The sequence below is a fragment of the Mytilus trossulus genome, unplaced genomic scaffold (genome assembly GCF_036588685.1).
Source record: "Mytilus trossulus isolate FHL-02 unplaced genomic scaffold, PNRI_Mtr1.1.1.hap1 h1tg000396l__unscaffolded, whole genome shotgun sequence".
Classification (NCBI taxonomy): Eukaryota; Metazoa; Mollusca; class Bivalvia; order Mytilida; family Mytilidae; genus Mytilus; species Mytilus trossulus.
The window spans coordinates 592,363-614,622 of NW_026963346.1; the positions used below are offsets into that span (position 1 = coordinate 592,363).

At 34.3% G+C, this 22,260-nt stretch overlaps 1 protein-coding gene across 9 annotated transcripts in view; it reads right to left on the minus strand.

The window, feature by feature from the left end:
* The window catches only part of LOC134702093 (WD repeat-containing protein 48-like), a 42,781-nt gene that overhangs the window by 9,540 nt on the left and 10,981 nt on the right, over positions 1–22,260 (minus strand). For 5 of the 9 annotated variants that reach the window (XM_063563179.1, XM_063563178.1, XM_063563186.1 and 2 more), the window contains 13 exons: positions 20,606–20,688; positions 15,484–15,613; positions 13,903–14,093; positions 8,697–8,801; positions 8,233–8,352; positions 7,412–7,480; positions 6,594–6,684; positions 4,217–4,314; positions 3,422–3,529; positions 3,063–3,162; positions 1,857–1,928; positions 639–844; positions 84–160 (listed from right to left, as the gene is read on the minus strand). In XM_063563179.1, coding sequence (XP_063419249.1) covers positions 84–160; positions 639–844; positions 1,857–1,928; positions 3,063–3,162; positions 3,422–3,529; positions 4,217–4,314; positions 6,594–6,684; positions 7,412–7,480; positions 8,233–8,352; positions 8,697–8,801; positions 13,903–14,093; positions 15,484–15,613; positions 20,606–20,688 — 1,450 coding nt within the window. Of the gene's footprint in view, positions 1–83; positions 161–638; positions 845–1,856; positions 1,929–3,062; positions 3,163–3,421; positions 3,530–4,216; positions 4,315–6,593; positions 6,685–7,411; positions 7,481–8,232; positions 8,353–8,696; positions 8,802–13,902; positions 14,094–15,483; positions 15,614–16,026; positions 16,069–19,209; positions 19,252–20,119; positions 20,162–20,605; positions 20,689–22,260 lie in introns of all 9 variants that reach the window. The other 4 variants (XM_063563181.1, XM_063563185.1, XM_063563182.1 and 1 more) reach the window with 3 other exon arrangements.

Here is a 22,260-nt window from a genome sequence, read left to right on the forward strand (position 1 = left end):
TTGTTTTAATACCAGAACACAGATGAAATCTAAGATATATGTAAACAGATATAATGGTCCCCATTTGAATATATAACACTTACTTTTTGATTGTTTTAATACCAGTACATGGATGAGGTTGTAAGAAGAATGGTATCTTATTGGATTTTGGTGTATTTCTCTGTAAAAATACAAAAGTAACTTTTCTTACCAAGCTTCATTGTAAATTATTAAACTCTGATTAACAAATTTATATTTTTGTTTACAAATTTTTTTGCTGACTATTTGGAATGACATTTCTAATACAGGGAACAACATAATTCAGATCAATGTTTAATATATTTTCTACTTACATAGTGAAATAAAGCATCGTATTAACAAAGATTTAAATTTCAAAGCAGTCTTCGCCTTGTTTTGTTTATTGAATATTTTCAAGGGAATTTGTGACTTTAAGATCAAATAAACTTTTGAAATCATAATAAAAGTATCTTTTTCTGTCAAATACAAAATGAGAAAATTTTAAATAAATCATTTCAATGCATAATATTCTGTACCAAAAAAAATCGTTTTGAATATGCTTCTATCACTGTATACAATACACATTTTTAGAAAGACCACTGGCATTTTTCTAACAATAAATAATAATGATGTTGACATACATGAACGACAACATCCACCACCCAGGAAGGTACTGTCTCATTCAGTAACATTTGTTCTGTATCACCACCAGCATCTCTGGCTAGTAGTCTGAATAGAGCTCGGCCTCCAACCTCACAGAATATCACAGGTGTATGACCAGGAACACAGAAGTAAGGTTGACAGGCGTCACCGGCACCACTGTCTGTCATCATACCATTTATATTATCTGTAAATAATTTAATTTTGGATGTAACACGTCTTCTGATTGGCTGACGTTATTTTGTTATCAGCCCATTGACATAATTTAGTCATGTGACCATGATGTCATCAACGTTTTTTCATGGTTTTCTACGGTTTAAAATGGAGTTTAGAATTAAATTATAAGAAATGGCTGTAATATTTTATCTGTCTATTCAAAATAACATAAAAAAATTGGTGCACACTACGCACGTTATTCAGTGTGCACCACATTTTTTATGTTATTTCTTCATAGACAGAAAAAATATTACAGTCATTCCTTAAATAATATTATACATAGGAATAATAGATGTAAAAGAAACACATATTAACTTATAACTGCCTGCTATATTTTCATTTACATAATAAAAATATGAAAATACACATAGTTAAATGCAAATTTGAAAGAACTGGAATTTTTGCACTTAGAATGTTGTTAAATCAACTACAACCAATACAATATTTAATTTTACTTCTCACTGACAAATTGAAGCAATCTTCAGATTTAGAGTGTGGCCAGACCTACAAATATGTGTTTTATGTAACCTATAAAGGACCTTCAATTTTATTGTAAAGTGTGACCTTACTTAAAAAGGTGTTTAAGACCAGTGTTACCTTACCTTGACCTTCGAATATATGTGTTTTAGGCAAGTGTGATCTTACCTTGACCTTCAAATATATGTGTTTTAGGCAAGTGTGACCTTACCTTGACCTTCAAATATATGTGTTAGGCGACTCTGACCTTACCTTGACCTTCAAATATATGTGTTTTAGATGACTGTGACCTTTGCTTGACCTTCAAATATATGTGTTTTAGGCAAGTGTGATCTTACCTTGACCTTCAAATATATGTGTTAGGCGACTGTGACCTTACCTTGACCTACAAATATATGTGTTTTAGGGGACTGTGACCTTACCTTGACCTTCAAATATATGTGTTAGGTGACTGTGACCTTACCTAAACATTCAAATATATGTGTTTTAGGCGACTGTGACCTTACCTTGACCTTCAAATATATGTGTTTTAGGCCAGTGTTCCAGTAATGCCTGAAGCAGCTGCTGACCAATATTTACTGAAAATAAAACAAGATATAATCAGAATTGAAAGCTTACATGACACAGTTTCTATTTTAACAAAACATATATCCACTTAAATTTTCTGTATTTTTTTTTAAAGGAATTAGCATGCACGTTTTTTTTAAATCTATTGTCCTCCAAAATCACAAAATATGACAACTGATGCAAATCTATCAAACCAATGATCAAATAAGAAATTTAAATTATTCAGTAAGAACATTTCTATAATTGTTACCATGTCAACAGTTGGCAGGAAAGTCGCAAGAAAAAAAAGACAGCCAATACATTGTGGGTTGTTTTTTGTTTGGCAGGAACATCAGATGAAATCATGGAGAAGATTTGTTTGAGTTATCGTGAAATAGAGATATTATAATGACAATTAATAGTACGTGACAACAAGCATCCTTCTCATTGAAGTCGTGAAACAGAGATCTTATACTGCAATCAGCTATTTTGCTATACGTATGAACATTAGCTTTATACGTCAATGACCTCAACTTACCTATAAGCCCAGCCTACTCAGTTACCAACACTACTTTATTTCATCAACAACGTCACGTCACAACCATGACAACGTGTAGTAACAATGGTCAAACTTTTATGAATTTAAACTTGTTATGTCTTCAAATTGGTTATTTATATACCATGTTTATCAAATATTATTAATTATGTTCGTTTTCCCTTTCTAACTCCTGTAATTGTCAATGTCTTACCGCCTAGACTACGCTCACAGGGAAATACCCCAAAATGGTACCCCAAGAGGGAAATTCCAAAACACATTTTCAACTATATTTGTTACATATTTTTTTTATTTTTATTAAATTTTTAATTGATTTCATTATAAAAACAAAAGACGTTTAAGTGTCTTGAAATATGAAATTTATTTGTATTCGGCACGAAACAGGGGAAATGCTCAGTATAACCTCCCATTTCCCCCGTTTCTAAGCCTCATACAAATAAATTTCATATTTCAAGACACTATACGTATAATTATAATGACTGTACGTGACAACAAGCATCCTTCTCATTGAAATCTTTTATATTACGTATCAAGTCCTCAGTCGTGACTCAGGTGGTGGTCCACTGTCAATGATAAACATTGATTAAGACAAAAAAATAACTGGTCTTACATTTAGTATCTGTACTTTCATTAGCAGCAACTAGACCCAGTTCTTTGGCCGACATCCAGGCGGCAAAACAGTCAGATTCATCCAAGTGTATTGTTAATAACTGTAAAACATAGCAATAATATAAATTAATTAGAGTGCATGGTTACGACAAATAGAAATTTGGAACATTTATTATCAATGTCATTCAATGGCAAAGATTTCTAACATTTAATTACCCAAGTTTTCAGATTTCTCCCTATTTTCTGACTTACCCAAGTTTTCAGACTTCTCCCTATTTTCAGACTTAGCCCTGTTTTCAGACTTCTCCCTATTTTCTGACTTACCCCTGTTTTCAGACTTCTCCCTGTTTTCAGACTTACCCCTGTTTTCAGATCTACAGTAAACCAGTTTGGTACATAAACCATCTTAAATCTTTTCTTTATTTCATTTTCGAAATCTACTTTTCCTAAATCTTCCACTTTCCTGGCCTAAAAGAAATATATAAAAGAAATAATGATTGCTTTATTCCTTTTGTTTTTTTTAAATCTTGTCTGATCAAGTTCCCATCAGATCAACCAGAGGAAGCTTAAACTGACCTATATAAAGTTTTATGAGTAAAGTGGAATTTGATGTAACTGTCATACATATGACAGGTTTAGCTAGCTATAAAACTAGGCTCAATTCACCAATTTCTATATAAGAAAATGCCTGTACTAAGTCAAGAACATGACAGTTTTATCCATTCGTTTGATGTGTTTGAGATTTTGATTTTGCCATATGATTAGGGACTTTCCGTTTTGAATTTTCCTCAGAGTTCAGTATTTTTGTGATTTTAGTTTTCCTAGCCAAATATGCAGTAGTTGCATACCATATTTATGACCTTATTATGCCTTTATGAAGACTTAAAGATACACCAGACACTTATAATGCCACATATTCTACAGCCACTAATAATGCCACATATTCTACAGCCACTAATAATGCTACATATTCTACAGACACTAATAATGCCACATATTCTACAGACACTAATAATGCCACATATTCTACAGCCACTAATAATGCCACATATTCTACAGCCACTAATAATGCCACATATTCTACAGACACTAATAATGCCACATATTCTACAGACACTAATAATGCCACATATTCTACAGTTTTCAAAAACATACCGTTAAGACATCCCACAATGCCACATGATCGTCAGTATCTTTGGTCAGAATGTGTCGTTTGTCATTCAATACATAATACTGTCTAATACTGGACCCTCCTATAAATACATTATATTATATCATACACTTTGTTTACAGTCATCCTTGAGGTAAAAGAAGATAAACTTAAACAAATCTAGCATCAAAGATATTAAATTCATCAATCGACTTAAGTATCACAACATTTTGACATGTAATTTTAGAATAAAAGACTTTTTTTGTCCTTATTATCCTGATTATGGTATAAATGTGATATAGAATTGGAAAAAAAGGGTGAAAAAAGAATTTGTATGCAAATTTGTCCACCATTATGCAAAATCACAAAGGTTCCCTTAAACTTTGACATTACAATTCAAAACATTTTGACATAACAATTCAAACTAGAGGCTCTAAAGAGCCCGTGTCGCTCACCTTGGTATATGTGAATATTCAACCAAGGACACAGATGGATTCATGACAAAATTGTGTTTTGGTGATGGTGATGTGTTTGTAGATCTTACTTTACTGAACATTCTTGCTGCTTACAATTATCTCTATCTATAATGATTGGCCCAGTAGTTTCAGTGGAAAATAGTAGTAAAAATTTTAAAAAATTATGAAAATTGTTAAAAATTGACTATAAAGGGCAATAACTCCTTAGGGGGCAATTGACCATATTGGTCATGTTGACTTATTTTTAGGTCGTACTGTGCTGTAAATTATTGCTGTTTACAGTTTATCTCTATCTATAATAAAATTAAGATAATAACAAAAACGGCAAAATTTCCTTAAAATTACCAATTCAGGGGCAGCAACCTAATAACCAGTTGTCCAATTCATCTGAAAATTTTACAGTAGATAGATCTTGACCTGATAAACAATTTAACCCCCTGTCAGATTTGCTTTAAATGCTTTGGTTTTTGAGTTATAAGCAGACAAGAGTGCACACACTGAAATGTCTCGCCTTCTTTACTAATCATTGTTATTATGTTGATAGTCCTAATAATAAAGCTTTATTACAACTGTCACATAAACTTAATATAAACCAAGAAAACTAAACATTGACCTTTGAACCATGAAAATGAGGTCAAGGTCAGATGAACCATGCCAGATAGGCATGTACAGCTAACAATTCTTTCATACAACAAATAAAATTGACTTATTGCTTATAGTTTAAGAAAAACAGACCAAAACACAAAAGCTTAACACTGAGCAATGAACCGTAAAAAATGAGGTCAAGGTCAAATAAAACCTGCGTGACTGACATGTAGATCATGAAATATTTCCATACACCAAATATAGTTGACCAATTGCATATAGTATTAGAAAAAAAGGCCAAAACTCAAAAACTTAACTTTGACCATTGAACCATGAAAATGAGGGCAAGGTCATATGACACCTGCCAGGTAGACCTGTACACCTTACAACCATTCCATACACAAAATATAGAAGACCTATTGCATACAGTATAAGAAAAACAGAACAAAACACAAAAACTTAACTATAACCACTGAACCATGAAAATGAGGTCAGGTCTGATGACACCTGCCGGTTGGACATGTACACCTTACAGTGCTTCCATACACCGAATATACTAGACCTATTGCTTATAGAATCTTAGATATGGACTTGACCACCAAAACTTAACCTTGTTCACTGATCCATGAAATGAGGTCGAGGTCAAGTGAAAACTGTCTGACGGGCAAGAGGACCTTGCAAGGTACGCACATACCAAATATAGTTATCCTATTACTAATAATAAGAGAGAATTTAACATTACAAAAAATCTTAACTTTTTTTTCAAGTAGTCACTGAACCATGAAAATGAGGTCAAGGACATTGGACATGTGACTGACGGAAACTTCGTAACATGAGGCATCCATATACAAAGTATGAAGCATCCAGGTCTCCCACCTTCTAAAATATAAAGCTTTGAAGAAGTGAGCTAACACCGCTGCCGCCACCGAAGCCGCCAGATCACTATCCCTATGTTGAGCTTTCTGCGACAAAAGTCGCAGGCTCGACAAAAACTGCATTTTACCCCCATGTTCTATTTTTAGCCATGGTGGCCATCTTGGATGGTTGGCCGGGTCACCAGACACATTTTTTGAAACTAGGTACCCTAATAATGATTATGGCCATGTTTGGTTAAATTTGGCCCAGTAGTTTCAGAGGAGAAGATTTTTGTAAAAGTTAACGACGACGGACGCCAAGTGATGAGAAAAGCTCACTTGGTTGGGCCAGGTGAGCTAAAAAGTGATTGTTGTTTGACGTCATAAGGTTATTTGGAGTAGATCTAAGGTCATTTAGAGACAAAATTCAGCTAAATACCAAAAGAGTAAACAGGTTTATAGTCTACCTTTAATGGTAAAATCTGGTTGTGTATAAATAGGTGAAACTGTATCGTTGTCATAACCACCAGACATTCGCTTGGAAACTTTCTGTAAAGGCTAAAAATACATAAATAGATAATTGGAAACTTTCTGTAAAGGCTAAAAATACATAAATAGATAATTGGAAACTTTCTGTAAAGGCTAAAAATATATAAATAGATAATTGGAACCTTTCTGTAAAGGCTAAAAATACATAAATAGATAATTGGAACCTTTCTGTAAAGGCTAAAAATACATAAATAGATAATTGGAACCTTTCTGTAAAGGCTAAAAATATATAAATAGATAATTGGAACCTTTCTGTAAAGGCTAAAAATATATAAATAGATAATTGGAACCTTTCTGTAAAGGCTAAAAATATATAAATAGATAATTGGAACCTTTCTGTAAAGGCTAAAAATATATAAATAGATAATTGGAAACTTTCTGTAAAGGCTAAAAATATATAAATAGAATAAATAATTGGAACCTTTCTGAAAAGGCTATACATGTGCATTTAAGTAGGAGGACAATTGTAACAGCAATAAATATGTACAAAGCAAAAGAAGCTATTTTGGAATTAATATTTATTACCTATCGCTATTTTTTAAATTGATTTTATTATCTATATCTTTGATGTTTCCTGATTCATAGTTCTTTTGTATAAATTTCAAAATGACATTTAAGAAATATTTAGTTATATTTTCATTTTTTCATTTTATCTTTCTTTTTTTTAAGGTACAATTTTAATATTAATTTTCCATAAATTTCCAATTTAATATCAAACAAAACAATGATACTTTACCCAGTTTTTGATACAGGAATCTGTTGTTGCTACCCATAATGATGGTTGTTCTACATTGGATAACTCAAGCTGTAAAATAAACCAATCAAAGATCAGTAAAGGCGATAACAAGTCAACATGTTAATTACTGTAATTGGTCGTGTTACGCCTGCACTTGTTAACCCAAAATATTTATTTGATACAAGGGGTGCGGATTATACACAACTCCAGACAGTTTTCGATTTTTATATAAAAAAGATATTTTCCATGTTAATAAGACGTGCCATAATTATACAACTACATTCCAAATATCATTAACTAATCATCAGTATTCACCTTTGAGGGGGAGGACAGGGGTAAGGGAGACAGGGAGACAGGGGGTAGGAGAAAGGAGAAAGGGGGTGGGAGAAAGGAGAGGAAGTCTGGGAGAAAGGAGAAAAGTTGGAGAAAAAAATAAAATATAAAAAAAAAAAAATATCTCTCTTTTTTCCGATAAAATTAAAAAAAAAAAAATAAAGAGAAGAGGGGTAGGAGAAAGGAGAAGGGTACCCCCTGTCCTCTCTCTCACCTTTGCTTAGAGCTCAGATTCCTCATGCAATGTGAGTTCAGACATTTGGCTGTGAAAAAATACAGGGGTTTTCATATAAAAAATAATGGAAATTTTATTGACCTTACCATGTATTTGTGTCCCCAACCTATTCACATATTTTCATACTGGAAAGTAGGACCTATTATATACTCTGGTTTCCTGTTAGTAACTACTACATACCTTTAAGACTGGTGCCTTCTCCTCACAAATAAGAGTTCTATATTCTGGTTTCCTGTTAGTTACTACTACATACCCTTAAGACTGGTGCCTTCTCTTCACAAATAAGAGTTCTATATTCTGGATTTCTGATGTCAGTTGCCCACACTCTACGGTCACGTCCAGCAGAATACACCACAGAAAATGAATCGTTTGCCTGGAAATAATCACGGAAAAATTAATAATGTAATAATTAAGAAAAAAGAGCTCATTTTAACATATACACTACAATGAGTATGTTTACAAAACTATTACTTCTTTTAAATTGATTTTGAATTATAAAAGTTGGAAAAAAAGAACTGACAGAGGTTATTTTAAAGCATATGTAAATTAAATTTTCATTTAATGTGAGGAAGAACCCATCAGTGTGCAATAAAAACAACTTTGACAACTTGCACACATGACTTTTACATTTGACACATTGAATGAAGTTTTAGAAAGTCTTGTAACTTTGCTATAAATAAGGGACCTTAAAATACAATTAAGTCCCTTTTCACATACCTGTAAGGTCCAAACCCCCTCGTCATGTACTCTGAATGTAGAAACACATCTCTGTTGTCCTAGAGACCATAATCGTATTGTTCCATCAGAACTGCCAGACAAACACTGAAACACATATAAATATTGTAGTCATACAAATATAATTACTATAAGTGTAAACTGTGTTATCAAACACACTGAGGGACCAGGAAAAAATATCAGATTAAGCAGGGTGTCAGAATACTTTAGGTTATTTTGCACAGATAGGCAAAATTGTAAACTAGTGATAAGACCTACATAACAGGATTGTCCTGAAAATTCACAAAGTATTGTCAGCGTTTTATTATTGTAAACTAGTAATAAGACATACATAACAGGAATTGTCAAGTGCTAGAAATTCACAAAGTATTGTCAGCGTTTTATTATTGTAAACTAGTAATAAGACATACATAACAGGGATTGTCAAGTGCTAGAAATTCACAAAGTATTGTCAGCTCTTTATTATTGTAAACTAGTAATAAGACATACAAAACAGGGATTGTCAAGTGCTAGAAATTCAGAAAGTATTGTCAGCGTTTTATTATTGTAAACTAGTGATAAGACCTACATAACAGGGATTGTCAAGTGCTAGAAATTCAGAAAGTATTGTCAGCGTTTTATTATTGTAAACTAGTGATAAGACCTACAAAACAGGGATTGTCAAGTGCTAGAAATTCAGAAAGTATTGTCAGCGTTTTATTATTGTAAACTAGTAATAAGACATACATAACAGGATTGTCAAGTGCTAGAAATTCACAAAGTATTGTCAGCGTTTTATTATTGTAAACTAGTGATAAGACATACAAAACAGGGATTGTCAAGTGCTAGAAATTCACAAAGTATTGTCAGCGTTTTATTATTGTAAACTAGTGATAAGACATACAAAACAGGGATTGTCAAGTGCTAGAAATTCACAAAGTATTGTCAGCGTTTTATTATTGTAAACTAGTGATAAGACATACAAAACAGGGATTGTCAAGTGCTAGAAATTCAGAAAGTATTGTCAGCGCTTTATTATTGTAAACTAGTGATAAGACATACATAACAGGATTGTCAAGTGCTAGAAATTCAGAAAGTATTGTCAGCGTTTTATTATTGTAAACTAGTAATAAGACATACAAAACAGGGATTGTCAAGTGCTAGAAATTCACAAAGTATTGTCAGCGTTTTATTATTGTAAACTAGTGATAAGACATACAAAACAGGGATTGTCAAGTGCTAGAAATTCACAAAGTATTGTCAGCGTTTTATTATTGTAAACTAGTAATAAGACATACATAACAGGATTGTCAAGTGCTAGAAATTCACAAAGTATTGTCAGCGTTTTATTATTGTAAACTAGTAATAAGACATACATAACAGGAATTGTCAAGTGCTAGAAATTCAGAAAGTATTGTCAGCGTTTTATTATTGTAAACTAGTGATAAGACCTACAAAACAGGGATTGTCAAGTGCTAGAAATTCACAAAGTATTGTCAGCATTTTATTATTGTAAACTAGTAATAAGACATACATAACAGGATTGTCAAGTGCTAGAAATTCAGAAAGTATTGTCAGCGTTTTATTATTGTAAACTAGTAATAAGACATACATAACAGGATTGTCAAGTGCTAGAAATTCACAAAGTATTGTCAGCGCTTTATTATTGTAAACGAGTGATAAGACATACAAAACAGGGATTGTCAAGTGCTAGAAATTCACAAAGTATTGTCAGCGCTTTATTATTGTAAACTAGTGATAAGACCTACAAAACAGGGATTGTCAAGTGCTAGAAATTCACAAAGTATTGTCAGCGTTTTATTATTGTAAACTAGTGATAAGACCTACAAAACAGGGATTGTCAAGTGCTAGAAATTCACAAAGTATTGTCAGCGCTTTATTATTGTAAACGAGTGATAAGACCTACAAAACAGGGATTGTCAAGTGCTAGAAATTCACAAAGTATTGTCAGCACTTTATTATTGTAAACTAGTAATAAGACATACATAACAGGGATTGTCAAGTGCTAGAAATTCACAAAGTATTGTCAGCGCTTTATTATTGTAAACGAGTGATAAGACATACATAACAGGGATTGTCAAGTGCTAGAAATTCACAAAGTATTGTCAGCGCTTTATTATTGTAAACTAGTGATAAGACCTACAAAACAGGGATTGTCAAGTGCTAGAAATTCAGAAAGTATTGTCAGCACTTTATTATTGTAAACTAGTGATAAGACCTACAAAACAGGGATTGTCAAGTGCTAGAAATTCAGAAAGTATTGTCAGCGTTTTATTATTGTAAACTAGTGATAAGACCTACAAAACAGGGATTGTCAAGTGCTAGAAATTCAGAAAGTATTGTCACTTTTTTATTATTGTAAACTAGTAATAAGACGTACATAACAGGGATTGTCAAGTGCTAGAAATTCAGAAAGTATTGTCAGCGTTTTATTATTGTAAACTAGTGATAAGACGTACATAACAGGGATTGTCAAGTGCTAGAAATTCACAAAGTATTGTCAGCACTTTATTATTGTAAACTAGTAATAAGACATACATAACAGGATTGTCAAGTGCTAGAAATTCACAAAGTATTGTCAGCGTTTTATTATTGTAAACTAGTAATAAGACATACATAACAGGGATTGTCAAGTGCTAGAAATTCACAAAGTATTGTCAGCGCTTTATTATTGTAAACTAGTAATAAGACCTACAAAACAGGGATTGTCAAGTGCTAGAAATTCAGAAAGTATTGTCAGCACTTTATTATTGTAAACTAGTAATAAGACGTACATAACAGGGATTGTCAAGTGCTAGAAATTCACAAAGTATTGTCAGCGTTTTATTATTGTAAACTAGTAATAAGACATACATAACAGGGATTGTCAAGTGCTAGAAATTCACAAAGTATTGTCAGCGCTTTATTATTGTAAACTAGTAATAAGACATACATAACAGGGATTGTCAAGTGCTAGAAATTCAGAAAGTATTGTCAGCGCTTTATTATTGTAAACTAGTGATAAGACCTACAAAACAGGGATTGTCAAGTGCTAGAAATTCAGAAAGTATTGTCAGCGTTTTATTATTGTAAACTAGTGATAAGACCTACAAAACAGGGATTGTCAAGTGCTAGAAATTCAGAAAGTATTGTCAGCGTTTTATTATTGTAAACTAGTGATAAGACCTACATAACAGGGATTGTCAAGTGCTAGAAATTCAGAAAGTATTGTCAGCGTTTTATTATTGTAAACTAGTAATAAGACCTACATAACAGGGATTGTCAAGTGCTAGAAATTCAGAAAGTATTGTCAGCGTTTTATTATTGTAAACTAGTGATAAGACCTACATAACAGGGATTGTCAAGTGCTAGAAATTCAGAAAGTATTGTCAGCGTTTTATTATTGTAAACTAGTAATAAGACATACATAACAGGGATTGTCAAGTGCTAGAAATTCAGAAAGTATTGTCAGCGTTTTATTATTGTAAACGAGTGATAAGATAACATATATTGTATTCATACAAATACAATTACTATAAGTGTAAACTGTGTTATCAAACACACTGAGGGACCAGGAAAAAATATCAGATTAAGCAGGGTGTCAGAATACTTTAGGTTATTTTGCACAGATAGGCAAAATTGTAAACTAGTAATAAGACATACATAACAGGATTGTCAAGTGCTAGAAATTCACAAAGTATTGTCAGCGTTTTATTATTGTAAACTAGTAATAAGACATACATAACAGGGATTGTCAAGTGCTAGAAATTCAGAAAGTATTGTCAGCGTTTTATTATTGTAAACTAGTGATAAGACCTACAAAACAGGGATTGTCAAGTGCTAGAAATTCAGAAAGTATTGTCAGCGTTTTATTATTGTAAACGAGTGATAAGACATACAAAACAGGGATTGTCAAGTGCTAGAAATTCACAAAGTATTGTCAGCTCTTTATTATTGTAAACTAGTGATAAGACCTACAAAACAGGGATTGTCAAGTGCTAGAAATTCACAAAGTATTGTCAGCGCTTTATTATTGTAAACTAGTGATAAGACCTACAAAACAGGGATTGTCAAGTGCTAGAAATTCACAAAGTATTGTCAGCGCTTTATTATTGTATTCTAGTGATAAGACATACAAAACAGGGATTGTCAAGTGCTAGAAATTCAGAAAGTATTGTCAGCACTTTATTATTGTAAACTAGTGATAAGACCTACAAAACAGGGATTGTCAAGTGCTAGAAATTCAGAAAGTATTGTCAGCACTTTATTATTGTAAACTAGTAATAAGACGTACATAACAGGGATTGTCAAGTGCTAGAAATTCAGAAAGTATTGTCAGCGTTTTATTATTGTAAACTAGTAATAAGACATACATAACAGGGATTGTCAAGTGCTAGAAATTCACAAAGTATTGTCAGCGTTTTATTATTGTAAACTAGTGATAAGACCTACAAAACAGGGATTGTCAAGTGCTAGAAATTCAGAAAGTATTGTCAGCGTTTTATTATTGTAAACTAGTGATAAGACCTACAAAACAGGGATTGTCAAGTGCTAGAAATTCAGAAAGTATTGTCAGCGCTTTATTATTGTAAACTAGTAATAAGACATACATAACAGGGATTGTCAAGTGCTAGAAATTCACAAAGTATTGTCAGCGTTTTATTATTGTAAACGAGTGATAAGACATACATAACAGGGATTGTCAAGTGCTAGAAATTCACAAAGTATTGTCAGCGTTTTATTATTGTAAACTAGTGATAAGACCTACAAAACAGGGATTGTCAAGTGCTAGAAATTCACAAAGTATTGTCAGCGCTTTATTATTGTGAATAATAACATTGGATGAGTATCGCAATAATATTTGGCATCCTGACATCAGATATATATATATCTGTAGGCATATTGTTCTGAAATTACAATAAGGTAATTGATCTCTCATTTTTGTTCATTCTCTAATCAAATCCCCCCTCCAATTGTTTGCCTACCATCTTTTGGAGCAATTTCCTCCAAACTCAATCACAGCCTTCCCTTTGTAGTATAGAACCTTTTAGTACAATTTTAGAGATATCCATACACTTTAAGAAAAGTTATTGTCTGGACTCTGGAAACTAGAAGTATGCTTGTTTTTGCCCCTCATTCCTTAATGTTTGGGTCAAGTACCCCCAAATTCAATCCCAGCCTTCCCTTTGTGATATGGAACCTAACTCACCTGAGTACCGTCTCTATTCAGGACCAAAGCCTTTACATTATCAGCATGGCCCTTTAATTTCATCAGTTTCTGACACGTCCTGGGGTCCCAAACCCTCAACACCTTTTCTGTTGACCCTGACACTATGACAGAACCTGGAGGATTCATTGCTAAGCTGTAGATAGAATCCTTATTTCCATTTAAACTTGATGCTAAAATATACAAAATTATGTCAATTCATAAACATGAGCCCTTATGGGTTGTTTTTTGTTGTTAGCCAAGGCTCTGTTTTGAAGTCATTGACCTATAATGGTTTACTTTTATAAATTGTTATTTGGATGGAGAGTTGTCCCATTGGCACTCACACCACATCTTCTTATATCGATGAGGTAAATGTCAAAGAGATTTGGGGTATATATTTGTTATTGAGATGTTGGGCATTTGTCAAAGACATGTGTGGTATTTGTCAAGGACATGTGGGCTATATGTCAAAGACATGTGGGGTATTTGTCAAAGACATGTGGGGTATTTGTCAAGGACATGTGAGGCATATGTCAAGGACATGTGAGGCATATGTCAAGGACATGTGGAGTATGTGTCAAGGACATGTGGGGTATGTGTCAAGGACATGTCTGGTATTTGTCAAGGAAATGTGGGGTATTTGTCAAGGACATGTGGGCATATGTCAAGGACATGTGGGGTATGTGTCAAGGACATGTGGGGTATTTGTCAAAGACATGTGTGGTATTTGTCAAGGACATGTGGGGTATTTGTCAAGGACATGTGGGCATATGTCAAGGACATGTGGGGTATGTGTCAAGGACATTTGTGGTATGTGTCAAGGACATGTGGGGCATATGTCAAGGACATCTGGGGTATGTGTCAAGGACATGTGGAGTATTTGTCAAGGACATGTGTGGTATGTGTCAAGGACTTGTGTGGTGTTTGTCAAGGACATGTGTGGCATTTGTCAAGGACATGTGGTTATTTGTCAAGGACATGTGGGGTATATGTCAAGGACATGTGGGGTATTTGTCAAGGACATGTGAGGTATTTGTCAAGGACATGTGTGGCATTTGTCAAGGACATGTGGTTATTTGTCAAGGACATGTGGGGTATATGTCAAGGACATGTGGGGTATTTGTCAAGGACATGTGAGGTATTTGTCAAGGACATGTGGCGTATTTGTCAAGGACATGTGGGGTATTTGTCAAGGACATGTGGGGTATATGTCAAGGACAAGTGAGGTATTTGTCAAGAACATGTGGGGTATTTGTAAAGGACATGTGAGGTATTTGTCAAGGACATGTGAGGTATTTGTCAAGGACATGTGGGGTATTTGTCAAGGACATGTGGGGTATATGTCAAGGACATGTGGGGTATGTGTCAAGGACATGAAAGGTATGTGTCAAGGATATGTAGGGTATTTGTCAAGGACATGTGAGGTATGTGTCAAGGACATGTAAGGTATGTGTCAAGGACATGTAGGGTATATATTAATGATATATATAGGGTGTCAATGACAATGGGAAGGATATATTTATGAAGTGTGGGGTATATGTAAATGCTAAGTTTGATTTATGTCTATTTAATTAGACTCACTTGTAACTGTATTATTTGAAGCAGTAAGAGCTGTCAGTGTGTTAACGTCCCACAGGAAAATGGCCCTATCTAATCCTGCTGAGGCTACCTGTTCTTTATCTCTGGCATAAGCTAGTGCCTTCACATAATCCTGTAATAAGAAATAAACAAGAACATTAACTGTATCCTGCTGAGGCTACCTGTTCTTTATCTCTGGCATAAGCTAGTGCCTTCACATAATCCTGTAATAAGAAATAAACAAGAACATTAACTGTATCCTGCTGAGGCTACCTGTTCTTTATCTCTGGCATAAGCTAGTGCCTTCACATAATCATGTAATAAGAAATAAACAAGGACATTAACTGTATCCTGCTGAGGCTACCTGTTCTTTATCTCTGGCATAGGCTAGTGCCTTCACATAATCCTGTAATAAGAAAGAAACAAGGACATTAACTGTATCCTGCTGAGGCTACCTGTTCTTTATCTCTGGCATAGGCTAGTGCCTTCACATAATCCTGTAATAAGAAATAAACAAGAACATTAACTGTATCCTGCCGAGGCTACCTGTTCTTTATCTCTGGCATAGGCTAGTGCCTTCACATAATCCTGTAATAAGAAATAAACAAGGACATTAACTGTATCCTGCTGAGGCTACCTGTTCTTTATCTCTGGCATAAGCTAGTGCCTTCACATAATCCTGTAATAAAAATAACAAGAACATTAACTGTATCCTGCTGAGGCTACCTGTTCTTTATCTCTGGCATAAGCTAGTGCCTTCACATAATCCTGTAATAAGAAAGAAACAAGGACATTAACTGTATCCTGCTGAGGCTACCTGTTCTTTATCTCTGGCATAAGCTAGTGCCTTCACATAATCCTGTAATAAGAAAGAAACAAGAACATTAACTGTATCCTGCTGAGGCTACCTGTTCTTTATCTCTGGCATAAGCTAGTGCCTTCACATAATCCTGTAATAAGAAATAAACAAGAACATTAACTGTATCCTGCTGAGGCTACCTGTTCTTTATCTCTGGCATAGGCTAGTGCCTTCACATAATCCTGTAATAAGAAATAAACAAGGACATTAACTGTATCCTGCTGAGGCTACCTGTTCTTTATCTCTGGCATAAGCTAGTGCCTTCACATAATCCTGTAATAAGAAATAAACAAGAACATTAACTGTATCCTGCCGAGGCTACCTGTTCTTTATCTCTGGCATAGGCTAGTGCCTTCACATAATCCTGTAATAAGAAATAAACAAGGACATTAACTGTATCCTGCTGAGGCTACCTGTTCTTTATCTCTGGCATAAGCTAGTGCCTTCACATAATCCTGTAATAAGAAATAAACAAGAACATTAACTGTATCCTGCTGAGGCTACCTGTTCTTTATCTCTGGCATAAGCTAGTGCCTTCACATAATCCTGTAATAAGAAAGAAACAAGGACATTAACTGTATCCTGCTGAGGCTACCTGTTCTTTATCTCTGGCATAAGCTAGTGCCTTCACATAATCCTGTAATAAGAAATAAACAAGAACATTAACTGTATCCTGCTGAGGCTACCTGTTCTTTATCTCTGGCATAAGCTAGTGCCTTCACATAATCCTGTAATAAGAAATAAACAAGAACATTAACTGTATCCTGCTGAGGCTACCTGTTCTTTATCTCTGGCATAGGCTAGTGCCTTCACATAATCCTGTAATAAGAAATAAACAAGGACATTAACTGTATCCTGCTGAGGCTACCTGTTCTTTATCTCTGGCATAAGCTAGCGCCTTCACATAATCCTGTAATAAGAAATAAACAAGAACATTAACTGTATCCTGCTGAGGCTACCTGTTCTTTATCTCTGGCATAAGCTAGTGCCTTCACATAATCCTGTAATAAGAAATAAACAAGGACATTAACTGTATCCTGCTGAGGCTACCTGTTCTTTATCTCTGGCATAAGCTAGCGCCTTCACATAATCCTGTAATAAGAAATAAACAAGAACATTAACTGTATCCTGCTGAGGCTACCTGTTCTTTATCTCTGGCATAAGCTAGTGCCTTCACATAATCCTGTAATAAGAAATAAACAAGGACATTAAGTGTATCCTGCTGAGGCAACCTGTTCTTTATCTCTGGCATAAGCTAGTGCCTTCACATAATCCTGTAATAAGAAATAAACAAGGACATTAACTGTATCCTGCTGAGGCTACCTGTTCTTTATCTCTGGCATAAGCTAGTGCCTTCACATAATCCTGTAATAAGAAATAAACAAGAACATTAACTGTATCCTGCTGAGGCTACCTGTTCTTTATCTCTGGCATAAGCTAGCGCCTTCACATAATCCTGTTATAAGAAATAAACAAGGACATTAACTGTATCCTGCTGAGGCTACCTGTTCTTTATCTCTGGCATAAGCTAGCGCCTTCACATAATCCTGTTATAAGAAATAAACAAGGACATTAACTGTATCCTGCTGAGGCTACCTGTTCTTTATCTCTGGCATAGGCTAGTGCCTTCACATAATCCTGTAATAAGAAATAAACAAGAACATTAACTGTATCCTGCTGAGGCTACCTGTTCTTTATCTCTGGCATAAGCTAGCGCCTTCACATAATCCTGTTATAAGAAATAAACAAGGACATTAACTGTATCCTGCTGAGGCTACCTGTTCTTTATCTCTGGCATAGGCTAGTGCCTTCACATAATCCTGTAATAAGAAATAAACAAGGACATTAACTGTATCCTGCTGAGGCTACCTGTTCTTTATCTCTGGCATAAGCTAGTGCCTTCACATAATCCTGTAATAAGAAATAAACAAGAACATTAACTGTATCCTGCTGAGGCTACCTGTTCTTTATCTCTGGCATAAGCTAGTGCCTTCACATAATCCTGTAATAAGAAATAAACAAGAACATTAACTGTATCCTGCTGAGGCTACCTGTTCTTTATCTCTGGCATAGGCTAGTGCCTTCACATAATCCTGTAATAAGAAATAAACAAGGACATTAACTGTATCCTGCTGAGGCTACCTGTTCTTTATCTCTGGCATAAGCTAGTGCCTTCACATAATCCTGTAATAAGAAAGAAACAAGGACATTAACTGTATCCTGCTGAGGCTACCTGTTCTTTATCTCTGGCATAAGCTAGTGCCTTCACATAATCCTGTAATAAGAAATAAACAAGGACATTAACCGTATCCTGCTGAGGCTACCTGTTCTTTATCTCTGGCATAGGCTAGTGCCTTCACATAATCCTGTAATAAGAAAGAAACAAGAACATTAACTGTATCCTGCCGAGGCTACCTGTTCTTTATCTCTGGCATAAGCTAGTGCCTTCACATAATCCTGTAATAAGAAATAAACAAGGACATTAACTGTATCCTGCTGAGGCTACCTGTTCTTTATCTCTGGCATAAGCTAGTGCCTTCACATAATCCTGTAATAAGAAATAAACAAGAACATTAACTGTATCCTGCTGAGGCTACCTGTTCTTTATCTCTGGCATAAGCTAGTGCCTTCACATAATCCTGTAATAAGAAATAAACCAGGACATTAACTGTATCCTGCTGAGGCTACCTGTTCTTTATCTCTGGCATAGGCTAGTGCCTTCACATAATCCTGTAATAAGAAAGAAACAAGAACATTAACTGTATCCTGCTGAGGCTACCTGTTCTTTATCTCTGGCATAAGCTAGTGCCTTCACATAATCCTGTAATAAGAAATAAACAATGACATTAACTGTATCCTGCTGAGGCTACCTGTTCTTTATCTCTGGCATAAGCTAGCGCCTTCACATAATCCTGTAATAAGAAATAAACAATGACATTAACTGTATCCTGCTGAGGCTACCTGTTCTTTATCTCTGGCATAAGCTAGCGCCTTCACATAATCCTGTAATAAGAAATAAACAAGAACATTAACTGTATCCTGCTGAGGCTACCTGTTCTTTATCTCTGGCATAAGCTAGTGCCTTCACATAATCCTGTAATAAGAAATAAACAAGAACATTAACTGTATCCTGCTGAGGCTACCTGTTCTTTATCTCTGGCATAAGCTAGTGCCTTCACATAATCCTGTAATAAGAAATAAACAAGAACATTAACTGTATCCTGCTGAGGCTACCTGTTCTTTATCTCTGGCATAAGCTAGTGCCTTCACATAATCCTGTAATAAGAAATAAACAAGGACATTAACTGTATCCTGCTGAGGCTACCTGTTCTTTATCTCTGGCATAAGCTAGTGCCTTCACATAATCCTGTAATAAGAAAGAAACAATGACATTAACTGTATCCTGCTGAGGCTACCTGTTCTTTATCTCTGGCATAAGCTAGTGCCTTCACATAATCCTGTAATAAGAAATAAACAAGGACATTAACTGTATCCTGCTGAGGCTACCTGTTCTTTATCTCTGGCATAAGCTAGTGCCTTCACATAATCCTGTAATAAGAAAGAAACAAGAACATTAACTGTATCCTGCTGAGGCTACCTGTTCTTTATCTCTGGCATAAGCTAGTGCCTTCACATAATCCTGTAATAAGAAAGAAACAAGAACATTAACTGTATCCTGCTGAGGCTACCTGTTCTTTATCTCTGGCATAAGCTAGTGCCTTCACATAATCCTGTAATAAGAAATAAACAAGGACATTGACCGTATCCTGCTGAGGCTACCTGTTCTTTATCTCTGGCATAAGCTAGCGCCTTCACATAATCCTGTAATAAGAAAGAAACAAGGACATTAACTGTATCCTGCTGAGGCTACCTGTTCTTTATCTCTGGCATAAGCTAGTGCCTTCACATAATCCTGTAATAAGAAATAAACAAGGACATTAACTCTATCCTCAAATTAAGAACATACATGGGCCCTAACCTTATCCTAGCCTAATTTCAACTGGCTATGGCCTTTCTTCACCCAGGAAGTAAGACATAATAAACTGAGTATTTGACTATAGACCTGACTTTTGTATATGCATGAGTCACCTTCCACATACAGATGCAGAATTCAGGTAATTAAGACATTTTTGTGATTATAAGCATTGTGTTCAAGTTATATATTCCTTATGAGTACATAAAGTTGACGTACATTGATTGACCTGTGGTATAATCCAAAGTTTGACTGTTTATATCCCCCCCCCCCCCTTTTGACATTATACATACCTTATGAGTACGTAATGTTGACATACAGAAACCTTTGTGAGCATTCCATACTTTAACTGTTGTGTCACTTGATGCAGAAATTACTGAAAAAATAAATAAAAACAAAGACATTGATTATTTTATCATTACATGTACATTTGGCTGAAAACAACTTTCAAATTACATGAATATAAGCTCTGGATTTTACTAGATTTATAGCCCAAGCTGGGTATGCTAGTTCACAGGTAAAGAGTATCAGTAGAATTTCCAATTAAGTTTGAATTCAGCACAATTTGTGTACAATATAAATGAAATACAAGAGTGCACACATTGAAGTATCCCCCCTGTTTTATGCCTTTTTTTTATATAATTTGATGGTTTACTGATCTGCCAATCTTTTTTTTTTTGGCACAATAAAAATTAAGTTCCCTTCTCAGTTTCAGAGTAATTAACTTTTCAAATCACTAGTTTATAGTGATAGGGAATTTATAAAGTATTCCAAAGAGCAAAATATATATATAGGTCACCATGCTTGTTTTCTAGATATTAGCCATTGGAATTTTGGCGGGAAAATATACTCTCTTGACTTTTCATTGCTTTATCATTGACAAGTTGAAGTTCTTAAAAACTGTAAAAAAGTAATTAAAATTTTATAAGACTTTTACAGATGGCTTATCATTATACATGTGAAAGATTTACAAGAAGAAAAATGGGGGTCACCAGGCAAATTATTTCAAGGCATTCAAATGGATAAATCCAGAGGATTCCAAAATCTGACAAAAATCTAAAACATGACAAGCCAGCTTCCTTAAGTTTACATTTCATGCTTTTTATTCCCACAAACCCTGATTTAACAAATACACTATCCTTGAAATATGAATAAAATTTGTCCCAAATTCCTATTTTTCCTTTACGACAATTAAGATTATTATACTTCAGTGTATTTTTTCTATATAAAAAGTAATGAAATAGTTGTGCTATTTCATTCCACAGAACCATTTGCCAGTCAATAGTTTCAAAAACTATTGCCCCGGTGAATAGTTTCATAATCATCTTTCCTGTACTTTTTCATGCTTATTTTTCATTGGACGATAATGATGTCATTGACTACTCTGCTTGGTTACGTATGCTTTGCAACGTCAAACTCCCGCTAATATTGTAAACGGTGGAATCTGTTTGTGTTGATTGTAATTTCACTTACATGACTTATAAGAAGCAATTATAAAAAAGAAAAAAAAATCTTCACGGGGAATTCTTTAAAGATCTAAAATATAGTACCTTATTCTTAACATGGGTCGCTCTCCGTATATTAAAAGTGAATTTGCGTTTGGTGTATTTTAGCTAGAATTTTTTATAAGCACAGAAAGTTTAACACAAGTATTTCTTGTCTTGATTGAAATTAATGAAATATTTATTAATACAAAACGAATTATATAAAAATGTATAGTTCATCGTGTGCATATAAAGTTATGTGACATTTTTGTTTTCTTTCAGATGATATATATATACACTTTTAGAAAATTAGTTATTTGGTATATATATAAAATACTTAATGGATGTGTTGTTCAGTATAATAAAACACCTAATGGCTGGGTGTGCGGGTAATAGCAAGTTTGTTGTCCCTTCACATACCAACTATTGCTCTCAGCTTTGCCTCGAGCAATAATTGGTACCTC